General features: G+C 38.3%; 1 protein-coding gene across 3 annotated transcripts in view; it reads left to right on the plus strand.

Annotated features, from left to right (window-relative positions):
• MTF2 (metal response element binding transcription factor 2) overlaps positions 1-22,648 on the plus strand; it is an 80,246-nt gene that overhangs the window by 47,902 nt on the left and 9,696 nt on the right. For all 3 annotated transcript variants that reach the window (XM_080655659.1, XM_080655661.1, XM_080655660.1), the window contains exons 4-10: positions 5,959-6,054; positions 6,268-6,368; positions 6,757-6,905; positions 8,893-8,988; positions 9,860-9,928; positions 11,259-11,382; positions 21,385-21,452. In XM_080655659.1, the coding sequence (XP_080511785.1) occupies positions 5,959-6,054; positions 6,268-6,368; positions 6,757-6,905; positions 8,893-8,988; positions 9,860-9,928; positions 11,259-11,382; positions 21,385-21,452 (703 nt within the window). The remainder of the gene's footprint in view (positions 1-5,958; positions 6,055-6,267; positions 6,369-6,756; positions 6,906-8,892; positions 8,989-9,859; positions 9,929-11,258; positions 11,383-21,384; positions 21,453-22,648) is intronic.

Below are 22,648 nucleotides of genomic sequence, written 5' to 3' on the forward strand. Positions count from 1 at the left end.
CTGGTGTATGGGACAGACGTTCCGACTGATTGAACCATACCAGCCAGGGCTAAAGCAGCACTTTTGGTTTTGCTTTTACTAGGTAAGTAGGCCTGCACAAAGACCTGTGTTTTCTATTTCCTGTTGTAGAAAGGAGATGTAAATTCTCTTTCCCTGAAGAATAGAAGGATACCTTTCTAAAGTATTTAGCGATTGGGTTTTGTATTAGATTCCCAAGTGCAACTTTATGATAGGTTACTGTGTGTTGTATGTTTTGAATCTGGAATGGATGGGTCAGTGAGAAAAGCAATAGGAGGATAGGATGTCTTCAACAGTAGTGATACTGAGCAGATCTTAATACCTGCATTAGGAATTTCTCTTTTTTAAGTTTGTAAACGTTACTCTGTCTACGGTGGGTCCGAAATACATATACTGCTTCTGTTACCTTCTATTAGCTATGTATCCCTTTCAACTTTTCTACCTTTTCAAGGTTCCTGTGAGTTAAAATATAGGTTTCTCAGTCTTTTGTCTCCTCCCTCCCTCCATTCCTTCTTTCCGAAGACCAGTGAGTGGTACATAGGGATAGAAAGTTGTCATGAAAGTGAGGGTCTTGTCCTACATGTGCCCCACCAGTGCATCAGTTAGTGTAGTCTGTGGTGGTTCTTTTCTCACTGGCTGCTTTTACTATCCTTAGAATTACCAAGGTTACTCTTTGGCCATTAACTTTGTAATATCCAAAAAGTAGCACACATGTAACTTGGAGTTGCTATAAAATGAGGAAGTGAACCTGAAAATTGCATTATGACAGATTTCATTGTGGAGAGTAGCTTTAGTAGTTTTCTTTCTATAAGAAACCTGTTAATAACAGATACTAGCAAAATAACTGAATAAATTAGCATAATTTCACTCATGTAATAAGATTCCTTTGAAAAATTTACATAAATAAGAATTTATAGTCATGTTAGTAATCAAACAAATGTGCATTACAACAGGGAGATAACATGTTAAAACCATTAAATGAATTTAAAAGGATTTTTAATCTTAATACCTAAATACTATTATGGTTTCTGTGGAAATATTACACTGCTGATGACAGTGTAAATTTCTATTTTGGATATTGAAACAGCAGCATTAAACGCATAAAAATGTTTTATACTCTAATTTATACAGCAGACTCATTTTAGCCGTTTATTCTAAATAAATAATTCAAAAGTAAAAAAATTAGATGAGAAATATTTACTGTAGTTTTATTTTAATAATAACAAAAATTTTGAGATATCGAAGATGAAATGGCTTGAATTAGCACTGGCTTTTCTGAGGAACTGCCTTCCCCTATACCAGTCCACCTGGTTGCAGTGGGAGTCAGATTAAGCACCTACCCCAATCTAGGACTGTTGGTTCTTTTCCAGGGAATTAACAGATTTGGACAGAGAGGTCCCAGGATCAGTCTTGTTGCTCTCCTGATTCTAGCCAAAAATCAGAAGATGTGCGGAGGCCATATTTAGCCAACTGTGCCGGGAAGAAAACAAACCCTGGGAAAGCAGGAGGATAGAGAGCACAAGAGACCAAAACAGACAAGGAAAAATGCAAAAAAATGAACAAACAAGAAATTTGGTAACATGTCTGTAAGAATAGAGGGTGTAGAAGAGGATCCAAGATGGTGGCGTAGGTAAACACCTAAACTGCTGCCTTGCACAACAATTTCAAATCTACAACTAAAAGACAAAACGTCTATCACCCGGAACCACGGGAAAGCTGGCTGAGTGGAAGTTCTACAACTAGAAGCAAAGAGAAAAGAGAATTGAGACGTGCACAAGTGCTGAAAAGCTGAAGTACGGAGACGCAGATCAGGGCTGGCGGCAGGCATTGCTTTTTTCAACCCGAAGGGAGACAAGCCCCCGATTACTCTGAAATCCATTTTCTGGGGAGACGCGGGGGACCCAAACTCCTATGGGGAGAAGCTGGACTGTCTGCTATTGGGTTGGAAAGTGAGGGTGGCTTGCTTGCAGAACTGCACACAGGAATAATGGTTTACTGCGCTGGGGCGCGGGACGTGGGGACACGGTCGGAGACGCAGAGCCGGCTAACAGGCAGCCATCGCTGTTTGCCACGCCCTAGCCTAGTGATGCCCTGAGACTCCGCCCCGCACAACCTACAAACCCACCCAAGCTCCAAGCAGCGACTTTAGCATATGAATGGCCTGCCCTATCGCAGCTTAACCTAGCAAACTTGCAGCCCGGGCCAGACAGCTCCAAAACCTCCAAACCCCAAGCAAAGAGGAGAAAACTGTAGTTCTCGCTGTAGCTCCTGCTGGGTGGCCTCAGACAGTAGCTGACCTGCACCCCATTGGAGATCCAGAAGCCAGTGTACCTAGTGGTCAGTGTGAGACACCAGATTTCAACTCCTCACATCCATAAGGGACACATTCAAGAGGCAGACTCAGTGAGCACCAAAGCCCCACTGAAACAAGTTCTGCACCATAAGCATGTCTCCAGCGCAGCAGTTCTTCCACTATAGACACAGCGGGTCCTCACAGCCAATTGGCCTGGAGGTCAATTCCTCCCAGTGTACCAATAGCAATCAAGGTTTAACTACACCAAGACTTTGCACTCAACCCACAAAGGGGTGTACCAAGAGCGTCCACCTCAGGTGATTGGGGAGGCTGAGCTACTGGCCCCTATAGGTCACCTACACTGAAAGCCACTCCATCAACACAGGGAAGCAGCAAAATGTGGAGACAAAGAAACATGTCACGATTGAAAAATGGAGGAAAGCAAACTACTGGATGACATAGAGTTCAGAACCACATTTATAAGGTTACTCAAGAATCTTCTAAAAACCGCCGAGAAACTTGATGAGACCTCCGAGGAGCTTAGTGAGACCTTCAAGGACCTTAATGAGAATGCCAAAAAAATGGAAAAGGACCAGTCAGAAATTAAGCATACACTGTGTGAAATAAAGAATATACAGAAACTCAACTGTAGATCAACGTACCCCAAGAATCAAACCAAAGATCTGAAATATGAGGAAGCAAAAAACACCCAACCAAAAAACAAAAAAAATAATCCAAAAATATGAAGATAGCGTAAGGAGCCTCTGGGATAACTTTAAGCGTACCAACATCCGAATTTTTGGGGTGCCAGAAGAAGAGAGAGAAAAATATTGAAAACCTATTAGAAGAAATAATGACAGAAAACTTTCCCTACCTGGTGAAAGAAATAGACTTACAAGTCCAGGAAGTGCACAGAACCCCATACAAGAGGAATCCAAAGAGGACCACACCAAGACATATCATAATTAAAATGCCAAGGGCAAAAGACAAAGAGAGAATCTTGAAAGCAGCAAGAGAAAAACGGTTAGTTACCTACAAGGGAGCACCCATATGACTGTCAGCTGATTTCTCAACAGAAACTATGCAGGCCAGAAGAGAGTGGCAAGAAATATTCAAAGTGATGAACAGCAAGAACCTACAACCAAGATTACTCTACCCAGCAAAGCTATCATTCAGAGTTGAAGGTCAGATAAAGAGCTTCACAGACAAGAAAAAACTAAAGGAGTTCACCACCACCAAACCAGGATTACATGAAATGCTGAAGGGTATTCTTTAAGAAGAGGAAGAAGAAGAAAAAGGTAAAGATAAAAATTATGAACAACAAAATGACATCAAATACATACCTACCAACAAGTGAATCTAAAAATCAAGTGAATAAAAAATCTGAAGAACAGAATGGACTGGTGAATATAATAGAATCAGGGACATAGAAAGGGAGTGGACTGACAATTCTCAGGGGGAAGGAGGTATGAGGGGTGCGGGAAGAGATTGGACAAAAATCTTACACCTATGGATGAAGACAGTGACGGGGGGTAAGGGCATGGGGTGGAGTGGGGAATCAGGTGGAGGGGAGCTATGGGGGGGGAAAAAAGAGGAACACCTGTAATAATCTGAACAATAAAGATTTATTAAAAAAAAAAAAGAATAGAGGGTATAATGAAGTAAATTTGGTTGTTTCCCTGGATGGAATATTATGTAGTTACTAGAGGCCCTGTGCACAAAATTCGTGTACGGGGGTCGGGTTCCTCAGCCCGGTCTGCACCCTCTTGCAATCTGGGACCACTGGCTCCTAACCACTCACTTGCCTGCCTGCCTGCCTGCCTGATTGTCCCTAACCACTTTGCCTGCCTGCCTGCCTGATCGCCCCTAACCGCTTCTGCCTGCCTGCCTGATTGCCCCTAACTGCTCCCCTGCCAGCCTGATCGCCCCTAACCGCCTGCTACTGTGGCTTTGTCCAGAAGGATGTCTGGTCTATCCAGTCTAATTAGCATAATATCCTTTTACTAGAGACTCGATGCACAAAGATTCGTGCAAGAATGGGCGTTCTTTCTTCTGGCTGCCGGCACCACCTTTGCTGTGGCCCGGAGCTGCCTTTCTGCCTTCTTACTGGCCCGGAGCTGCTGGGGCAGTATGGAACGCCATGGCAACGACCCAGGTGTTCCGCCCCTGGCCACTTGGTGCCTGCATATGCAAATTAACCTGTCAGCTTTGTTGGGTTAATTTGCATACTCACTCCTGATTAGCTGGTGGGTGTCGTGAAAGTATGGTCAATTTACATGTTTCTCTTTTATTAGTCTAGATTAGTATAGATTTGAAGTTACAATTTTGAAAACTGCAGTGTAAAAAATGCTTTTTTAAAAACATATTTTTATTTATTTCACAGAGTAAGGGAGAGGGATAGAGAAATAGAAACATCAATGATGAGAGAGTCATTGATCGACTGCCTCCTGCATGCCCCCAACTGGGGATAGAGCCTGCAACCCGGGCATGGGCCCTTGACCAGAATCAAACCTGGGCCCCTTCAGTCCGTAGGCCGACTATCCACTGAGTCAAACCAGCCAAGGCTAAAAAATGCTTTTGATAGAAGGAATATTAAATAGTATTAATGAAAAGAAGCATCTCATAATGTAGAGTATGGACTCTAGCATATCTAGGTTTGAATCCTACTCTTGATACTTTCTGACTGAAGGTCCTTGGATCTGTTACTTTATCTTTCTGAACCTCATGTCTTCTGTTTAGGGAGGATATTTATCTGAAAGTTGTATAATTAAATAAAGTAGTATATGTCAGGAGCCTAACAATGCTTGCATCAGAGCACAAAATTGAAATTTTTTTTATTGTTGCTATTTGAATAAAGCATGTGTATTAATATTTTAACTATGTATATTTAAATAGATGAATAGAGAATGTTGGAAATGTGTTAGTGTGATAAAATCATATTTTAAAATTTATAGAATAAAATTGCTTTTAGAATAAAAGTGTTTTAGAATAAAAATACTTAAGAAAGAAATAATTTATCTATTCAGGTAAAATGTATAATTAATAACTGTGGAACCCCCAGATTTTATTGCAGTGGGATTTTGTTAGGGTATATTATTGGCACCAACCATATTTCCATATTTCAGAAGCTGGAAATTAAATAATTGGTGTTCAACCTCTTTCATAAATTAGTAAATAAAAAGAAATGTTCCAAACCCAGAGAAAAAGGAGTCATTGATACATCTTCCTTGTGCTTTTTCTTTGGTCTCATGATGTTAGGCAGTGTAGGGTAAGTGAACACATGCATATACCTAGGTAGAGATGTGTGTTTTGGAGAGTAGTTCTAGTGTTGACAAAACAACCCCCCAGGAGAATGGGAATATTAAAAATGAATGATAAGGGATCCTGCCTGAGAGCAGTTTAAATTATGCCCTCTGCCAAAAAGCAGGTTAAGTTATGAATGTAGACAGAAATCAGTTAGAGGTCAAAACACAGACAGGGAGCAGAGAGATAGCATTTGTATATAGTACTTTGGCTTGGAAAGAAATCATTATGATCTAGTGAACAAACATTGCCAATATAGGCTACTCACTGAGTCAAAAAGTAGTTTTGTTAAATGGAACACTTTATTATTATAAACAAATAATAAAATTATTTAAATATTTCAGGAGCCACTGGAAGTGGGGAAATGGTCTGTACAATATGTCAGGAAGAGTATTCAGAAGCTCCCAATGAAATGGTTATATGTGATAAGTGTGGCCAAGGTAAACATTGATTTCTTTTAATCTTGTGGAAAAGTTTGTGAAGATTAATGATTAAAAATTACTCTGCAATGTTAATTTGAAGCTGTTAACGATAAATTTACTCATCAGTTGTAATTATATTAATGTAGGAAAAGAAAATACTAATGCATTTAAATTGTATTACAGTATTTATTAATAAAATAAAATTTGCTTTATGCTTTTTTTGATATTAAGGATATCATCAGTTGTGTCACACACCTCACATTGATTCCAGTGTGATTGATTCAGATGAAAAATGGCTCTGTCGACAGTGTGTTTTTGCAACAACAACAAAGGTATCTTTTAAGTGTTTTGGGCTAAAGCCCTAAATGGAATTAATAAGGCATTATCAACATAATGATTGTGTACGTTGAAAGTTTATTTGAATGAAATGAGCAGTCAATGCTGGATAGAAAGAGGTGCTGGTTATTGTTTAACTAATGATGCTTAAGTGACTTGCAGCTATTTTTGCACTTATTTTCTGATTGTGGTCTTGGAATTGGGGCAGTAATTTGAAAGAAAAGCTAATTAGGAAAGATTATTATTAGTCAAGCAGTTTTGTGATATCGTAAGAAATTTAGAATGGAAATGTCTTCAGAAGTTTCAGAAGCATTTTTAAGTTATAGAATTGTATTTAAAATTTTATCCTTCACTCTTTTAAATAATCTTTTCCCTCTAATATAGAGGGGTGGTGCGCTTAAGAAAGGACCAAATGCCAAAGCATTGCAAGTCATGAAGCAGACATTACCCTATAGTGTGGCAGACCTTGAATGGGATGCAGGTCATAAGACCAATGTCCAGCAATGTTACTGCTATTGTGGAGGCCCTGGAGAGTAAGTACATATCGTTATTTAATACCCTTTAAGTAATTTTTATTTGTTTATATTGTCAACTTTATTTTTGTTACTGATTTTGGTGTGAGAGTAATAGTGAATTGTAAATTCATGGAAGTATCAGTAAAGAAAATTGAGGGAGGGGAACTAGAGGCTGTAGTTTTATTCATCTTCTTAATTAAATATTTGCTAAAGAAATGAATCCATTCTAACTAAGAATGTTTAGGAATTTTCCTTTAACTTCTGATCAGTGGTCCTAGTTCTGCTCTTTGGAACTAAACAAATACTCTTATCTTTCTGAGGAGGTAACTCTTAAAATATTTCAATTTTATAAATGTGAATAAGCAATCACATTTCTTACTCCCATGACTTACATACCAATAATGTTCTCTTTTCCAGGCTAAAATCTCCATTGCCATAAAAAATTCTTTATGACATGACTTCCAAACTGCATTTCTTGTTCATAGTTTTTAAAAGTTATTCTTGAAATACGGTGTTAGGATTAGAAAATTCACTGTTTCCAAGAATAGTCTGACAGAAAATAATGGGACTATTAGAGTTCTGGACATTATACTTCTGTAGTTGCAAAGAGAGATTGTATTACCTTTCCTTAGTCATCTCATCTTATTCTTTTGATTTAACTATTTAAATTATAATTATTTTTTTGTGTGTCTTATGAGACTGCTTCTCTTAAGATGATGCTGTCTAGGAGAAGACTGGGACATATAGGTAATCAATGATGAAAACATGAATAAATGAATATATAAATTAATGCAATTTTAGTTCTGTATTCTGCCTCATCTCTGATCTTAGGGACTTTTTGTGATTTAACATTTTTATAATACTTCTTAGTTTTTGGTCACCTGCACATTTAAGAAACTGTAGTTTTTAAAAATCACTTCTAAAATAGGTACAATGAACTCATTTATAACCAGCATTTAGTTTAAAGCATTATTCAAAGTAGGTGGAAACTATTATAGACATTATTTTATGAGATAGATCATTCATTGTTCTGTACCATGACTACATGAACTGATATTGCTAACAGCTCTAACTTCAGCAACTAGCAGAATAATTACTTGAACACAAGCACTGGAACATAGTTTATTTATTAGTCTTTGTTGAATGAATGACCTTACTTAGTATCAGTCTTCTTACCTTTGTGTATATGTAGCTTAAAATTTATGTGGGGCTGACTTGTTGAGCAACAGAATTATTGGGAGAAACACATTATTTGGGTGGCAAATAAGGATATCAATATATCAAAACCATGTAGTAACTGAAAAGAAAGGATATCCTCAGTTGAAGGTTGAGTTTTAGCATCTTCAGCTCTTTAAAACAGAACAAAATCACAAAGCCTTTACCACCTGGTAGAGTCTTAGATTAGATGTATAATTATGTTGATCAGTTACATTAAATTGCTATATAGTCATGTGCCATTTAATGATGGGAATACTTTCTGAATGCATCATTAAGCGATTTCATCATTGTGTGAACATCACACAGTATACAAACCTAGATGGTATACACCTAGGTTATATGGTATGTCACTGTGATATATGTGGTCTGTTGTTGCCCGAAATTATGCCATGCATAACTATACTTGTTTCTATTTTAATAGACAAGAATAATAGAAACACAGTGATATGGGGCAAACACCCATACGCGTCAGTGACCTCTGGAACTTATTTCTCTTAGCGTATAGAGTCATTGTGAAAAAAATCCCAGGATTGTGTTTTGACATAGATCCTTGACTAGTGTAGGAACCAGGCACTTGTTGACTAGAAATAGATGTATCTTTCTAGAGCTTATAAATGCTCATGAATAAGAGAGAGATGAAATGGTTAATATGAATGACATTTTTGAGAAAGAAAAAATTTAGCGCTACGTGTAGTAGAAATGTGATCCTATAAGCACAGTGCCACTTAAAAAAAAAAAACTACATCATCAAAAGGTAGTAATTTTAATCTTAACTTTTTTCTCTTAGCTGGTATTTAAAGATGCTACAGTGCTGCAAATGTAAGCAGTGGTTTCACGAGGCTTGTGTGCAATGCCTTCAAAAGCCAATGTTATTTGGAGACAGGTGAGAAGGGCATTTGGACTTTACTGTTTGATTTTTTAAAAATTTTATTTAGCTTTTTTATTGTGGTTATATTTGCAGTTTTTGATTTCTAGAATTAGTTTTAATAGTGATTTGTAAAGGAGTCGCCTTTGAGGGAAAATATTGAGTAATATATTTAAATTATATGTAATTTAAAAGTACACATAATTTTTATGCTTTTGGGTATTATTCCAAAAGGCTTTTCAGTATTTGATTAGTAATTACATTTGCTTGTACTGTCCCACTGTGTTCTAAACTATTCTCATTGGTATCTTCCTTTAAAGAACCTCAAAGAGAGCCTATGACAGAACATTGGAAAAGGACAAAGAACCTTGATACACACAATTTATACCTTAGACCTAAAGAATTTCTAAAAGTAGACTTAATGTGCTTTCTGGATTAGGAGAATGTAGACTATAAGAGAAAATTCTAGGAAGACAAAGATAGAACACTAAACTTGGCATAAAAAAGTCTGGTTTTAAATCTTGGCTTAAGCCATTAATTTATGCCATCTTTCTGAGCTTAGGAAGGTCAGCATGTCTCTCTGGACTTATTAGTTTTAAGCATTAAACATAACAATGTAGATCCAGTAGCCACCACAATTCCTGTTACACACAAGCCTTTAGTAAACTATGCCTGTATATGAATCTGTGTGTGAACTCTGAAGATTTCATTATTTGTCATTTCTGGAAAAGAAATTCTTTAAATCACAGTGTCATAATTCAAATTATATTTTGCTCTATGAATCCTTATGTCAATTGTAGGATATCTATTTGCTGAATATTAGCTTTAATTGTTAAAATAGTTTATACCCTTGATTACACAATAATAACAACTTTTCCTTTTTCCTTAGGTTTTATACGTTTATTTGCTCGGTCTGCAGTTCTGGACCTGAATACCTCAAACGTCTACCATTACAGTGGTAAGTGAGGACATTTCTGTTAAGGAACAAAAGAGAGCCATATTCTTAAACCTATAGGATAAAACTATAGATATATTTACTTGCCTTAAGTGAAAACTTGATCATCTTTATGTATAGCTTTATTTATTTTCCATTGTTTATTCTTAAACCTGATGTCATCTTCACCAAGGATTAGCTAATTATATTGATGAAGTAATATGGCCATTCATTTTCTAATGACTTTTTAAAATACTCTTCAGATCTTCAAAACTCTTATTTATCTTTCTAGTTCTTTTGGGCCTTCAGAATAGCATACGATAGAAGAAAGTTCTTATTACAAATATGCCAATTTCTGCTTCTGCGTAGCAATTTTTGGGCATGGGAAGTATGATGAATATGGGAGATTTAATGATAAAATATTTATATGGTAGTTCCCCATTACCCGTGGGAAATATGCCCAAGACTCCAAGTGAATACCTGAAACTGTGGATAGAATCTAACCTTGTTATATACTATGATTTTTCCTATACATACATAAATACACTTTACAGCTTCTCTTTGGCAAATTGCCATCATCACTACTCTTGAGCTTTGTGTTCATTATTTAGTAAAATAAGGGTTACTTGAACACAAGCACTGAGATACTGTCACAATCCATCTGATAACCAGGATGGCTACTAAGTGACTAATGGGCAGGGTTGTGTATACAGCCTGGATCCACTGAACAAAAGGATGACTCACAACCCAAGGGGGACAGAGTGGGATGGCACAAGATGTTGTTATGCTGCTCAGAACAGCGCACAGTTTGAAACTTAGAAATTGTTTATTTCTGGAATTTTCCATTTCATATTTTTGAACTGCAGTTGACTGCAGGTAAGGTAACTTCAAAACTTTGAAAGCAAAACTGACACTTAGGAGTACTATGTAGTAAGTACTTAGACATTTTTATTAAATGTTTTGCATATTTTAGGAAAAGATAACACTTGTGAATCAGGCAAAGTCTAATAAAGTATGATCTATGCAGTAGCTTATATATAGTAGTAAAAACAATATTTTATTGTAAGTTTTTTTTGAAATTAGATTCTTTTTTAATGCATTTTAAGAAATTATGCAAATATTTTTTTAGTTTATAGTTAGTTTAGGATAAGTAAATATTTAGTTAATGCTTTCCAATTATTTTCAATGTGATAATTTATTATATTATGAATATGACTTAGGCTATTGACCTTCCGTTCACCTAAATACTTTACATTGGATTTTTAAAATTACTGGTGTTATAAAAAATTGTGTGATTTCTTAACAATAACCAAAAACATTGTTTTTTGTATATTTTGATTACTTTGGATTCCAGGGTAGATATAGCACACTTATGCCTTTACAACCTAAGTGTTATTCACAAGAAGAAATACTTTGATTCTGAACTTGAGCTTATGACATACATTAATGAAAACTGGGATAGATTGCACCCTGGAGAGGTAAGTGGTTTTAGAGCAGACTTCATTAGCTACTTGATGTCTTTTTCTGTTTTTGTTAAAAGCAACTAAGACACATGTATAAGCCACTCATCTAAAGTAGAATTTTATTTTTAATTCAGGGAGAAATAACTCCAGTAAGGATATCAAGACCAGCCTTCTCATCCTCCTTTTTGTTGCCTGATGAGTAGGGGAAAAAATGTAGGAGGAGGAAGTAATAATCTTCCATATTCTGAAGTGAGAATCATTGTAGTTAAAGATAGAAGGGAGGGAGAAATCCTTATTATTGGTTACCTTACTTATGGTTCCTCCTCCTATGTTTTCCATCAACTTTAGAGATGTAACTAACACTCTTCTTTACATATCTCTTGTTGGTACTTGCTTATAAATCTTTGATTTCTGGGAATGGTAGGACCCATTAATAGTGTTAAAAGAATGAGTTAGAGTGAAGCTACCTGAGTTGGAGATTTTCTCCCTCATTCAGACATCTCATTCTGCTTTTCATTTGCAAAATATAACCACTCATGCTGATTTACAAAGGATTTTTTTAAAACAATATAAAAGTTAATGCACATACATTGAAGAAGATTTTGAAACCAAAGAATAGCACAAGAAGAAAGTAACTAGAATAACTTTAGTAGTTATCTGGTATTTAGCATTTAGTTATAATTATTGAAATATGGATATTAAGTATTCCTAGGTTAAATAAAAATTGTTTTATAATATGTGGAATGAGATGAATGAATTTTAGTCACACATTACATTTTGAGGTAAAAATTGAGTAAACTGCTTTGAAATTTAGGAAGAATTTCTATATTTGAAGCCTTTAGACATGTGGCAGTTTATAAGGTTCATATCAAATAGGACCTTAAGGGTTTTGTTGTTATATTGGGGGTTTTATGGGGCATCCCAGAGAGCATAGTGCACATTTATTTAAAAGTTAGTTGGTGGGCTCTTCTGGGGATGGTGACTTCAGGCATTCACCACGGTCCAGCGTTTGATACACTGTTGGAGACTGTCCTACAATACAGCCTCTAACAGAACTAGGCTGTCCCGAACCCCAGGTAACAGAATTGTTTACCTTTATACCAAGAAGTTTGGGAAAGCACCAAAATCTGCATGTGGCGTGTGCCCAGGCTGACTTAGAGGAGTTCATGCTGTGAGACCTAAAGTTCTAATGAGGTTGTCCAAAACGAAAAAACATGTCAGCAGGGCTTACGGTTGGATCCACGTGTGCTAAATGTGTGTGACAGGATCAAGTGTGCTTTCCTTATTGAGGAGCAGAAATTCATTGTGAAAGTGTTGAAGGCACAAACACAGAGTCAGAAAACTAAATACATTTTAAAAATGAAGCTTTTTTGAATAATAAAAATAATTAAAAGGCTAAAAAAATTAAAAGTTAGTTGGTGGTAGATCAGTGGCATAAAATAAAACACTTGTAGAATATTTAGATTTTAAATCTAAGGATATTAAAATCAATTGAACTAAGATGTTTTGATTGTTAGAAATTTAAATATAAGTTTAGTTAAGTTTGTTAAATGCTTGTTTTTTTGAAGTTTAAGAGAAAATGAGTGATTTGTAAATTTGATAAATTTTAATAAACTGATTAGTATAAAAGAAAAAAGTATGTGTATGGCACTAGTAACTGTAGTGTTCTTTTTTATTTTGGTTAATTCTTACCTGAGGATATTTTTCCCATTAATTTTTGGAGAGAGTGGAAGGTAGTTGGGGGAGAGGGGAGGAATAGAAAGAAACGCACTCCGGCTGCGGCCTAGATTGAGCTTGCAACCCAGGTATATACCCTTGACTGGGAATTAAACCCAAGACCCTTCAGTACATAGCTGACACTCTGACCACTGAACTACACTGGCCAGGGCTAGAGTGTTCTTAATAGTCATCTTAATATCTTATGTTCTAATACATTTATTTAAAATGCTTTTATTCTGTTTCAATATTGGAAGCACTTTGATTTACTCCCCCCGCCCCCTAAAAAAATGCTTTTATTCTAGCCTTGTTTCTTCAACAGTTTATATGCAGATACATCTGATTTCCTGTTAGTACATTTCATGTTTTACATGATTAAATACTGCAGTAGTTACTTCATGTAGAGTCCAGGGGTGGGAAACCTTTTTGCTGCCAAGGGCCATTTGGATATTTATAACATCATTTGTGGGCCATACAAAATTATCAGCTTAAATTTTAGCCTGCTATATTTGGTCAGACATTTAATTAACTTACTGCTAATGCCTTGGCAGGGCCAGACCAAATGATTTCGCGGGCCTTATACAGCCCTTAGGCTGGACGTTCCCCATCCCCGATGTAGACAGTGAGCGTACATATAAAATTCAAGTTGTTTTTTTAATTTTAAATGCTATATTTTTTTATTAAAATAATATTTACATCGTAGGTAAGAGGTTGAAAGTAGAAAAAAATAAAAATAAAAATTAGGCTATTTTTTTTTTTAATATATTTTATTGACTTTTTACAGAGAGGAAGGGAGAGGGATAGAGAGTTAGAAACATCGATGAGAGAGAGACATCGATCAGCTGCCTCCTGCACACCCCCTACTGGGGATGTGCCCGCAACCAAGGTACATGCCCTTGACCGGAATCGAACCCGGGACACTTCAGTCCGCAGGCCGACGCTCTATCCACTGAGCCAAACCGGTTTCGGCGAAATTAGGCTATTTTTAAAAAATGAGTTCAGTTAATGAATTTCAGGTACTCAGTTCTAGCTGAACTTCTGATACATATCAGAAGAAATTTATTTCAGCAATAGATACATATTTTCAGTTTCTGCAGTTTATGAGATAATGTCTTAGAAATAAGAAATTTCCATTTTTTATTTAACAATATAGAAAAAACTTTTTATTTAAAATTTAAGGAAAACTTGATTACAATCAAATAAAAACTTTACAACAAAAATTTTACTTTTCTGAGGAGCATTTTTTTGAGCTATCAAATTACCAGAACAAGTGACTTTTGAATCATTTCTTATTGCTCTTTTTCTACATTAAAAAAAATGTTCAGACTTCTTAGATTAGTCATATGTCCTCAGTCTGGTTATTTACAGATGGAACTTCAGGTTAATTTTCTACATCTATCCTATATAATAAAAGCCTAATAATGCTGTGTCCGGTTGTCCGGTCATCCGTTCAACCAATCAAAGCATAATATGCTAATGATATGCTAAGGCTGCTCAACCACTTGCTATGACGTGCACTGACCACCAGGGATCAGATAGTTGACCTGTCGACCAGTTGCTATGATGTGCACTGGCCATGAGGGGGCAGATGCTTTGACCAGTAGGTCAGCTTACTGCTGGGGTCCGGCCAATTGGGACTGAGCAAGATGGGCTGGACATGCCCTGGAATCCTCCTGTAGTCTCTCCCTGGGTGGCCAACCTCCTGCATCCCTCTCTGGCCCCAATCGTGCACTGGTGGGGTCCCTTGGCCTGGCCTGCGCCCTCTTGCAATCCGGACCCCTTGGGGGATGTCGGAGAGCCAGTTTCGGTCTGATCCCACAGGCATAAAAGGCAAATATGCAAATTGACCAAACAGCAGAACATCTGGTCACTATGACATGCACTGACCACCATGGGGCAGACGCTCAATGCAGGAGCTGCCTCTGGTGGTCAGTGCGCTCCCACAGGGGAGCACTGCTCAGTCAGAAGCCGGGCTCACGGCTAGCGAGTACAGCGGTGGTGTCGGGAGCCTCTCATGCCTCCGTGGCAGCGCTAAGGATGTCCAACTGACAGCTTAGGCCCGCTTCCCCAGGGGCCTTCCTTCCCCCGGCTGCCAGCACCAGGGGGGAGTAGGTCTAAGCCATCAGTCAGACATCCCCCAAGGGCTCCCAGACAGTGAGAGGGTGTAGGCTGGGCTGAGGGACCCCTCCAAGTGCACGAATTTCATGCACCAGGCCTCTAGTCTATAATAATAAAAGCGTAATATGCTAATTAGACCAGACGACCTTCCGGACGAAGCTGGGTCTGCGAGGGAAGCCCGGGTGCTGGAGGAAAGCTAGTGCTGGCAGTTGGGGGAAGGAAGGCCTACTTTTGCATGAATTCTGTGCATCAGGCCTCTAGTATATATATAAAAGCCTAAGCGACCGGCCAACTGTCCGACCGGTAGCTATGATGCACACTGACCATCGGGGGCAGACGCTCAATGCAGGAGCGGAAACCACAGGCATGGTAACATGGAACAGACTGATGAATCTCAGAGGGGAGTGGAGAACACTTATTCTCATATTTAACACTAGGGGCCCAGTGCATGAATTCGTGCACCTTGAAAGGAACTGTGGGCCGCAAGACTGCAGTGGGCACAGGGGCGGGTCTTGGCCCATCCTCCACACCCCCACCGAGCCCCTCCCACTGTGGCCCCCACTTTCCTGTCTGCTGGCAGCCCCACTCCTGCCAGCAGCCCCACTCCCACTGCCGCCGCTCCCATGCACTAATGGTGCCAGCTTTGCTCGCACCCACTGACAGCACGGAGCAATTGTTGCCAGCACCAGCAGCCTGTGCGAGTGGCAGCTGCTGCCCCAGTTGACCCTCAGGAGCACGGTTAGGTGGAGAAGTCCGCAGGGGCAGTCGGGACCAGTGCCGCGCACTGGCAGTGGGTGCGAGCAGCAGCTCCAGCACCAGCAGCTAGTGCAAGAGGCGGCTGCCGGCCCCAGTCGCTCCTCAGGAGCAGGGGAGGTGGAGAAGCCCTCAGGGGTGATTGGGGCCGGCAGCCGCCACTTGCACCCACTGATGGCGCCAAGCGATCAGGGCCAGCACCAGGCGCCAGCAGTGGGTGTGAGCAGCGGCTCTGGTGCTGGCAGCAGGTGTGAGGGACCGCGGAGCGCGGGAGCAAAGAATTTTCAGTAACCACCAGAGGCTCGCCCTGATGACAGTGATCGGCGCCCCACCTTGGTCTGGCACCCCCGCTCACCTGTTCCACCATCCCACTACGGCCAATGCCCTCCATGTTCTGCGCTCTGCCACCTGCTGCCGATGCCCCCCATGTTCTGCATGCATCCACTGGTGGTCAGCACACGTCATAGCAACCAGTTGTTCAGTTATGCCATTTGGTCTATTTGCATATTAGGGTTTCATACATACAGATTGCCGAGCTAAATTATAACATATGGCCCTAACCAGTTTGGCTCAGTGGATAGAGCATCGGTCTGCGGACTGAAAGGTCCCAGGTTTGATTCCGGTCAAGGGCATGTACCTTGGTTGCTGGCACATCCCCAATAGGAGGTGTGCAGGAGGCAGCTGATCGATGTTTCTCTTTCATCGATGTTTCTAACTCTCTATCCCTATCTCTTCCTCTGTAAAAAATCAATAAAATATATTAAAAAAATATTTATAAATTATAACATATGATGACTCTGGCTAAAGTCAAATGGTATTTCTATGTTTGAGAAGCCTAATAAATAATTATTTACATTTCTAGTTATTTGGAGCAATTTTATATTGAATCAGTTATGTCTGTTTAGTATTTTGTGCATCTTTTTTTATTTGGTATAAAGTAGTACTGTGAACTTTTTTTTTAAAATTGATTTTAGAGAGAGAAAGGGAGAGAGAAACATTGATGTGATAGCAAAACATCAATTGGCTGCCTCCGGCACATGCCCCTACCAGTTATCAAACCTGGGACCTGGGTCTGTTCCGTGGCTGGGAATTGAACCCGCCACCACCTTTAGATGCACAGAAGATGCTCTAACCAGGCCACACTGGTCAGGGCCCGTGACTTCTTTTAATAACAAAAAGAAGTTTCGAAATCATTAAATTTCTTTCATAGTGAAAAGGCAAATTTAACATTTATGTAGCATATCTATTTTTTCAGTTGGTTATTTTCAGGATTGCTGTGAAGAGAAGCTGAAACTTTTGGAACATATACAACATATAATTTGATATGTTTTCTTATGTAAATTTTTTATATCTTTGAGAAGTAGTGAGTTAATGATTTCATAGATTGAGTATAGCTGTTTGAGAAACTGTTTTGGAATGTTTTCTTTGGATTAGTAAAAATGTGTAATATACCATTTAGGACCCCAAATAAAGGTTGCTTAAGGTTTTTATTTAGAATGATGTATCACTGTTGTAAGCAGATTTCTTTTGGGAGTTAAAATGAGATATCAATACTTTGTAGAATCTGTCTGTTATCATTTGTCTTTGATTCCTAATGTGATTTGAACTCCTAGTTCTGAAAGGACAACCCACTTTTCTGTTAACTATGCTCTTAACAATGTGTAGAGTGCTATCTCACTTTTGAGGGATATAAGGGGAAAAGCATAGATAAAACTCAAATGAAATACTATGGCAGAAATGATGTTTTGGCTAATGGAAAATGTAGTACGATAGAGCTGGTATAATAAGAAATCTAGTTAAAAACACATGGGGCCTTGAGTGTTATCTATTAGTCTGTAGACAAATTACTTAAGCTGTTTGTCATGCTTAAGCCTATGTGGCAGGGAATTCAACATGAATAATTGAATGGTGGAAAGAGTTGTAGCTATGCATAATGTCATTTATGTTGTATGGAAATATACAACCCTGAAAGTAAAAGCACAGTGTGAGATTGGTGTCTTCTAATACAGATTATTATATTTAAACTGCAGTCACACTCTTAGTTTTCAGAACACAGAATGGGATCCCTTGACCTCATTATGCAAATTGAAATACTGTTCTATGCAATTATAGTCCAGGAGTGCTGAAGGAAGTTAGAGATAAAATTTGAGAGCTATAGAGAATAAGTATTAAAAGAAAAAATGAGGCTTCATTATGATTTTCAAAAAGAAAAAAGGAGTGGAATTGAGAAATTAGAAAGTCACTTGTTGGTTGTCAGCCAAATTGTAGAGCAGATTTTTCAAGTGCATGGTTTAAGAAGCAGTAGGAAAATAACACTGATTTATTACAATAAATCATGTTAAATACTCTGGATTCTTTTTTATTAAGGTTAGTAAAACTGGTATGGCATGGTATACCATAGTGCAACACAATTTCATATTAGACAATGAAATGTGAACTAGTTAAAGTAAAAATTAGCCCTGACCAGTTTGGCTCAGTGGATAGAGCGTTGGCCTGTGGACTGAAGGGTCCCAGGTTCGATTCCAGTCAAGGGCATGTACCTTGGTTGCGGGCACATCCCCAGTGGGGGGTGTGCAGGAGGCAGCTGATCGATGTTTCTCTCTCATCGATGTTTCTAGCTCTCTATCCCTCTCCCTTCCTCTCTGTAAAAAATCAATAAAATATATTTAAAAAATTAAAAAAAATAAAAATTAAATGGATTTGTAACTAATCAAATGATAGTAATAAAAGCAAAGTCTTGGGAAGAATATATATATTTAATGATTTTAGAGAGAGAAAGGGAAAGAGGGGGGGGAGAGAGAGACAGAGAAAAACTTAGATTTGTTGTTCCACTTAATTGTGCATTCATTGGTTACTTCCTGTATGTGTCCTTACCAGAGATCATGCCCGCAACTTGGCAGATGAGGATGACGTTCTAACCAACTGAACAACCTGGCCAGGGCCTTGGCTTGGAAATACTCTTGAGGGAAAGTCTGTTCTTGAGGGTGTGTCTTTGTCTCTACCCTCAATATGACAGAATCAGGAGAAAAAATAATTTTGAACACTGAGCTGCAAACAAAATCAGATTAACAACAGTTATAAAGTTCTTTTAGGTTTAAATACACAAACAGTACAGAAGAAGCAGGTATAATAGGAAATACTTGACTTGATAGAAGTTCATCTGATCAGATTTTATTTTATTTATTTTTAAAATATATTTTTATTGATTTCAGAGAAAAAGGGAAGAGGGAGAGATAGAAACATAAATGATGAGAGAGAATCATTGGTTGCTGCCTCCTGTACGCTGCCTACTGGGAATTGAGCCCGCAACCTAGGCATGTGCTCTTGACCGGAATTGAATCTGGCACCCTTCAGTCCATAGGCTGATGATGCTCTAGCCATTGAGCCATACCAGTTAGGGCATCTGATCAGATTTTAGAGTTAGGGTAGGGACGGAGGTAGAAATGAGGAAGAGGATGGAATTAGTTAGCCAAAGCTTAATATGAAATAATCATGTGATGTTGCTGCTAAAAACTTTAACGTAATCTTATACTTAGACATGCTGTCAAATATTTGAAGAACTATCTTGTAAAAGAGGGACTAGAAGAGTTCCCAGAAGGAAAGTTTCACGCACTTATGGAATGGGCTCTCAGTAGGTGCCTAATCAGCGGTAAAAGTAAGGTTGAATGACTATCCCAGCTAATAAAGAGGGAATATGCTAATTGACCTTCACACCCTCACAAAGATGGCGCCTACAGCCAATAAGGAGGGAATATGCTAATTGACTGTCACAATCTCAAAGATGGTGGCACCCACAGTCGCAAGATGGCGGCGCCCAGTCCCCTCAGCCCCACCAGGGCAGCAGGCGCACGGCACAGCTGGGCCCACCCCCAGGCAGGTACGGCTGCTCCGCGCACCTGCCTCTGGAGTACCCAGTCCCCTCAGCCCCCCAGCCACCCTGGGCTGGCCTGAGGCACAGGCAGGCCTCGGATGGTGGCTGACCAGCTGCCCAGGGCCGGCTGAGACTTGTGCTGCTGGCAGTGGCAGCAGCAGAGGTGTGATGGGGGCATCGCCTTCCCCTGATCGTTGGGTCACCTCCTGCCCCTGAGAGCTCCTGCACTGTGAGAAGGGGCAGGCCAGGCTGACGGACCCCCCCGCCCCACTCCAGTGCATGAATTTTCATTTACCGGGCCTCTAGTCAGTACTATAAAAGAGATTGTAGTATATCGATAGAAGCTTGACATCCAGGGTCTCTTTCAAGCTTTAAAGTTTGATTCTGTTATTTTTACTTTAATAGAAATTTTTTATTGTTGGACACTTCACAGATTACAATAGGAGAAAGTGATAGAGTAATATGGAGGAATGAGCACGAAACTGCTTCCCTCCCCTTTTAGCACCCAACACATTGCACAGAATTGGCTCTCAATGAATGGTGAATGGACTTATTGTCACTTGGGTTCAGGTTATAGCTCTCTCATTAACCACCCATGTGAATTTGAGCAGTTCATTTAATCTGTATATCTGTTAAGTAATTAAGAGTTGGAGTAGATGACTTTATGTCTCTTCGACCTCCAGCCTTCTATGTGGCAGATTTGTTTGCTCTCTCTATTTGAAGCAGTTCTGAGATTTAGGAGTTTTACCTGGTAAAGAAGATAATTGGCAGAATTTTGAAAGTCAGCTGTGATGTTTTGGAAACCTTTTTTATTTTTTAAGGTTTTGTGACTTTAATTGAAGATGGTACTTTTATGATTCAGAATTTTTCTGCTATTTTAACTTTGTAGATGAGACAAATGACTACAGGAAGCCCTTTTGAAACAAAATAGAATATTTTCTAGAATTTAATATTTAGATTTTTAAATGGTTTGAGATAATAAAAATTACTGAGGCAATTGGATTTTAGGGCTGGCTAAAGTCTATAATTGTTATAAAAATAAAGTCCTTAAATTTCACAGTTTTTAAAGTATAGAAATTATTAGTTTACTAATGTTAAAAGTACTGGGAAATAAAATGTTATGTTTCTCATTACTTTTTATACTCCTTATTCATATCTAATTAATATCTATTAGCAGCTTTCATGGTTGAAATTAAAGTAAATTCAAATACATTTTCCCCCAGGTTATAAAATTAAAATAAATGTAATAATAACTAGTATAATCCCATTTTTGTGATGTTACACAGTTTATAGTTCTTTCAGATATATCACTTAATCTGCAATTACTAGTAAAGTAATTAGTGCAGGATTTATATTCTCCTTTTTATAGGTAAGAAAATAAGCCCTGAGAGGTTAATCAACTTAGATCACAGAGCAGCTCGTCATTAAGACCTGGAATTAGATCTTCTGACCATCAATCACTACCCTTTTCTTCTACATTATATTGCCTCTATCTAGCACCTGTATATTACTAATTGATGAAATTATACTACGTTAAATTGTTTCTTGATACTTCACAGCTGGCAGACACACCAAAATCTGAAAGATATGAGCATGTTCTGGAGGCATTAAATGATTACAAGACCATGTAAGTTGATTTATTTTATGTTTCCCTATGAGGGAGACATTTATTCAGTATAAGGAATAATGGCATTGTTTAAGAATTGTGGGATTTGTGTATAGAACTAGTACATACAGTTTAAAAATTTCTAATGTCCTATTCGCAGAGTAATGCATTGATTCTCAAGGATTGGAGAAGGGAAGAGCAATCCTATGGGAATGGGGAATGGGAGGTGGCATATGAATATCTCAGGGGAATTTGGCCTGGTCAATTTGAAAAAGTGCAACCAGTAATGATTTATTTTTATAATGCAATCTACCTAAAGTAAAAGAAAATCTTTTTTTTTTACCTTAATCAATTTATTTATTTATTTTTTTAATTGATTAAGGTGTAAAATAAAATCTTGGTAGCTGGTGGGAATTTGTACAAGGTAGGGGAATATATTGTAGAGAATATGGGTTTTTAAATGAGATCTTTTATGGTATTAAGATTAGTTATTGCCTCAGTTATAGAAAAGTAGTATCAGTGGTCTAATTGATTTCAGAGAGGAAGGGAGAGGGAGGGAGAGAGGGAGAGGGAGAGGGAGAGGGAGAGGGAGAGGGAGAGAGAGAGAGAGAGAGAGAGAGAGAGAGAGAGAGAGAGAGAGAGAGAGAGAGAAAAGCATCAATAATGAGAGAGAATTATTGATCGGCTGCCTCCTGTACGCCCCGTACTGGGGATCGAGCTACAACCTGAGCATGTGCCCTGACCAAGAATCAAACCATTACCTCCTGGTTCATAAGTCAATGCTCAACCACTGAGCCATGCTGGTCGGGCAGTGGTCTAAGTTTTTTATAATTAAGTGATATTATTTGATATTTTTAATCTAATCTTTCCTTTTTAAAAAATCCAGCATATCTATATTTCTTTAACATATTTTCAAAATACATAGAAATAATTTTTAAATGTATATGCTGGTTCTAACTATTGAATTACATTATACAATTTTTATAACAAGTTTGCTGTTTTTGTACTTGAGAGCATTTCCTTATTTTAAAAAAAGTTATAATTACTAGTAGCTAGATCTTTAGGCCAGCTCATAAAGCCATAAAGTACATGAGCAGTTACTGTGTTGGTAAAAATACTTTATGGGACAGGGAATTCTGTAATCCAGTTTAGGGTGCCAGAAATACATGTGTTCCTATTATAGCAGAAATGGGAGCTTCTCTTTTTCAATCCTACAT

This window comes from Plecotus auritus, assembly GCF_963455305.1.
Source record: "Plecotus auritus genome assembly, chromosome: 2".
Classification (NCBI taxonomy): Eukaryota; Metazoa; Chordata; class Mammalia; order Chiroptera; family Vespertilionidae; genus Plecotus; species Plecotus auritus.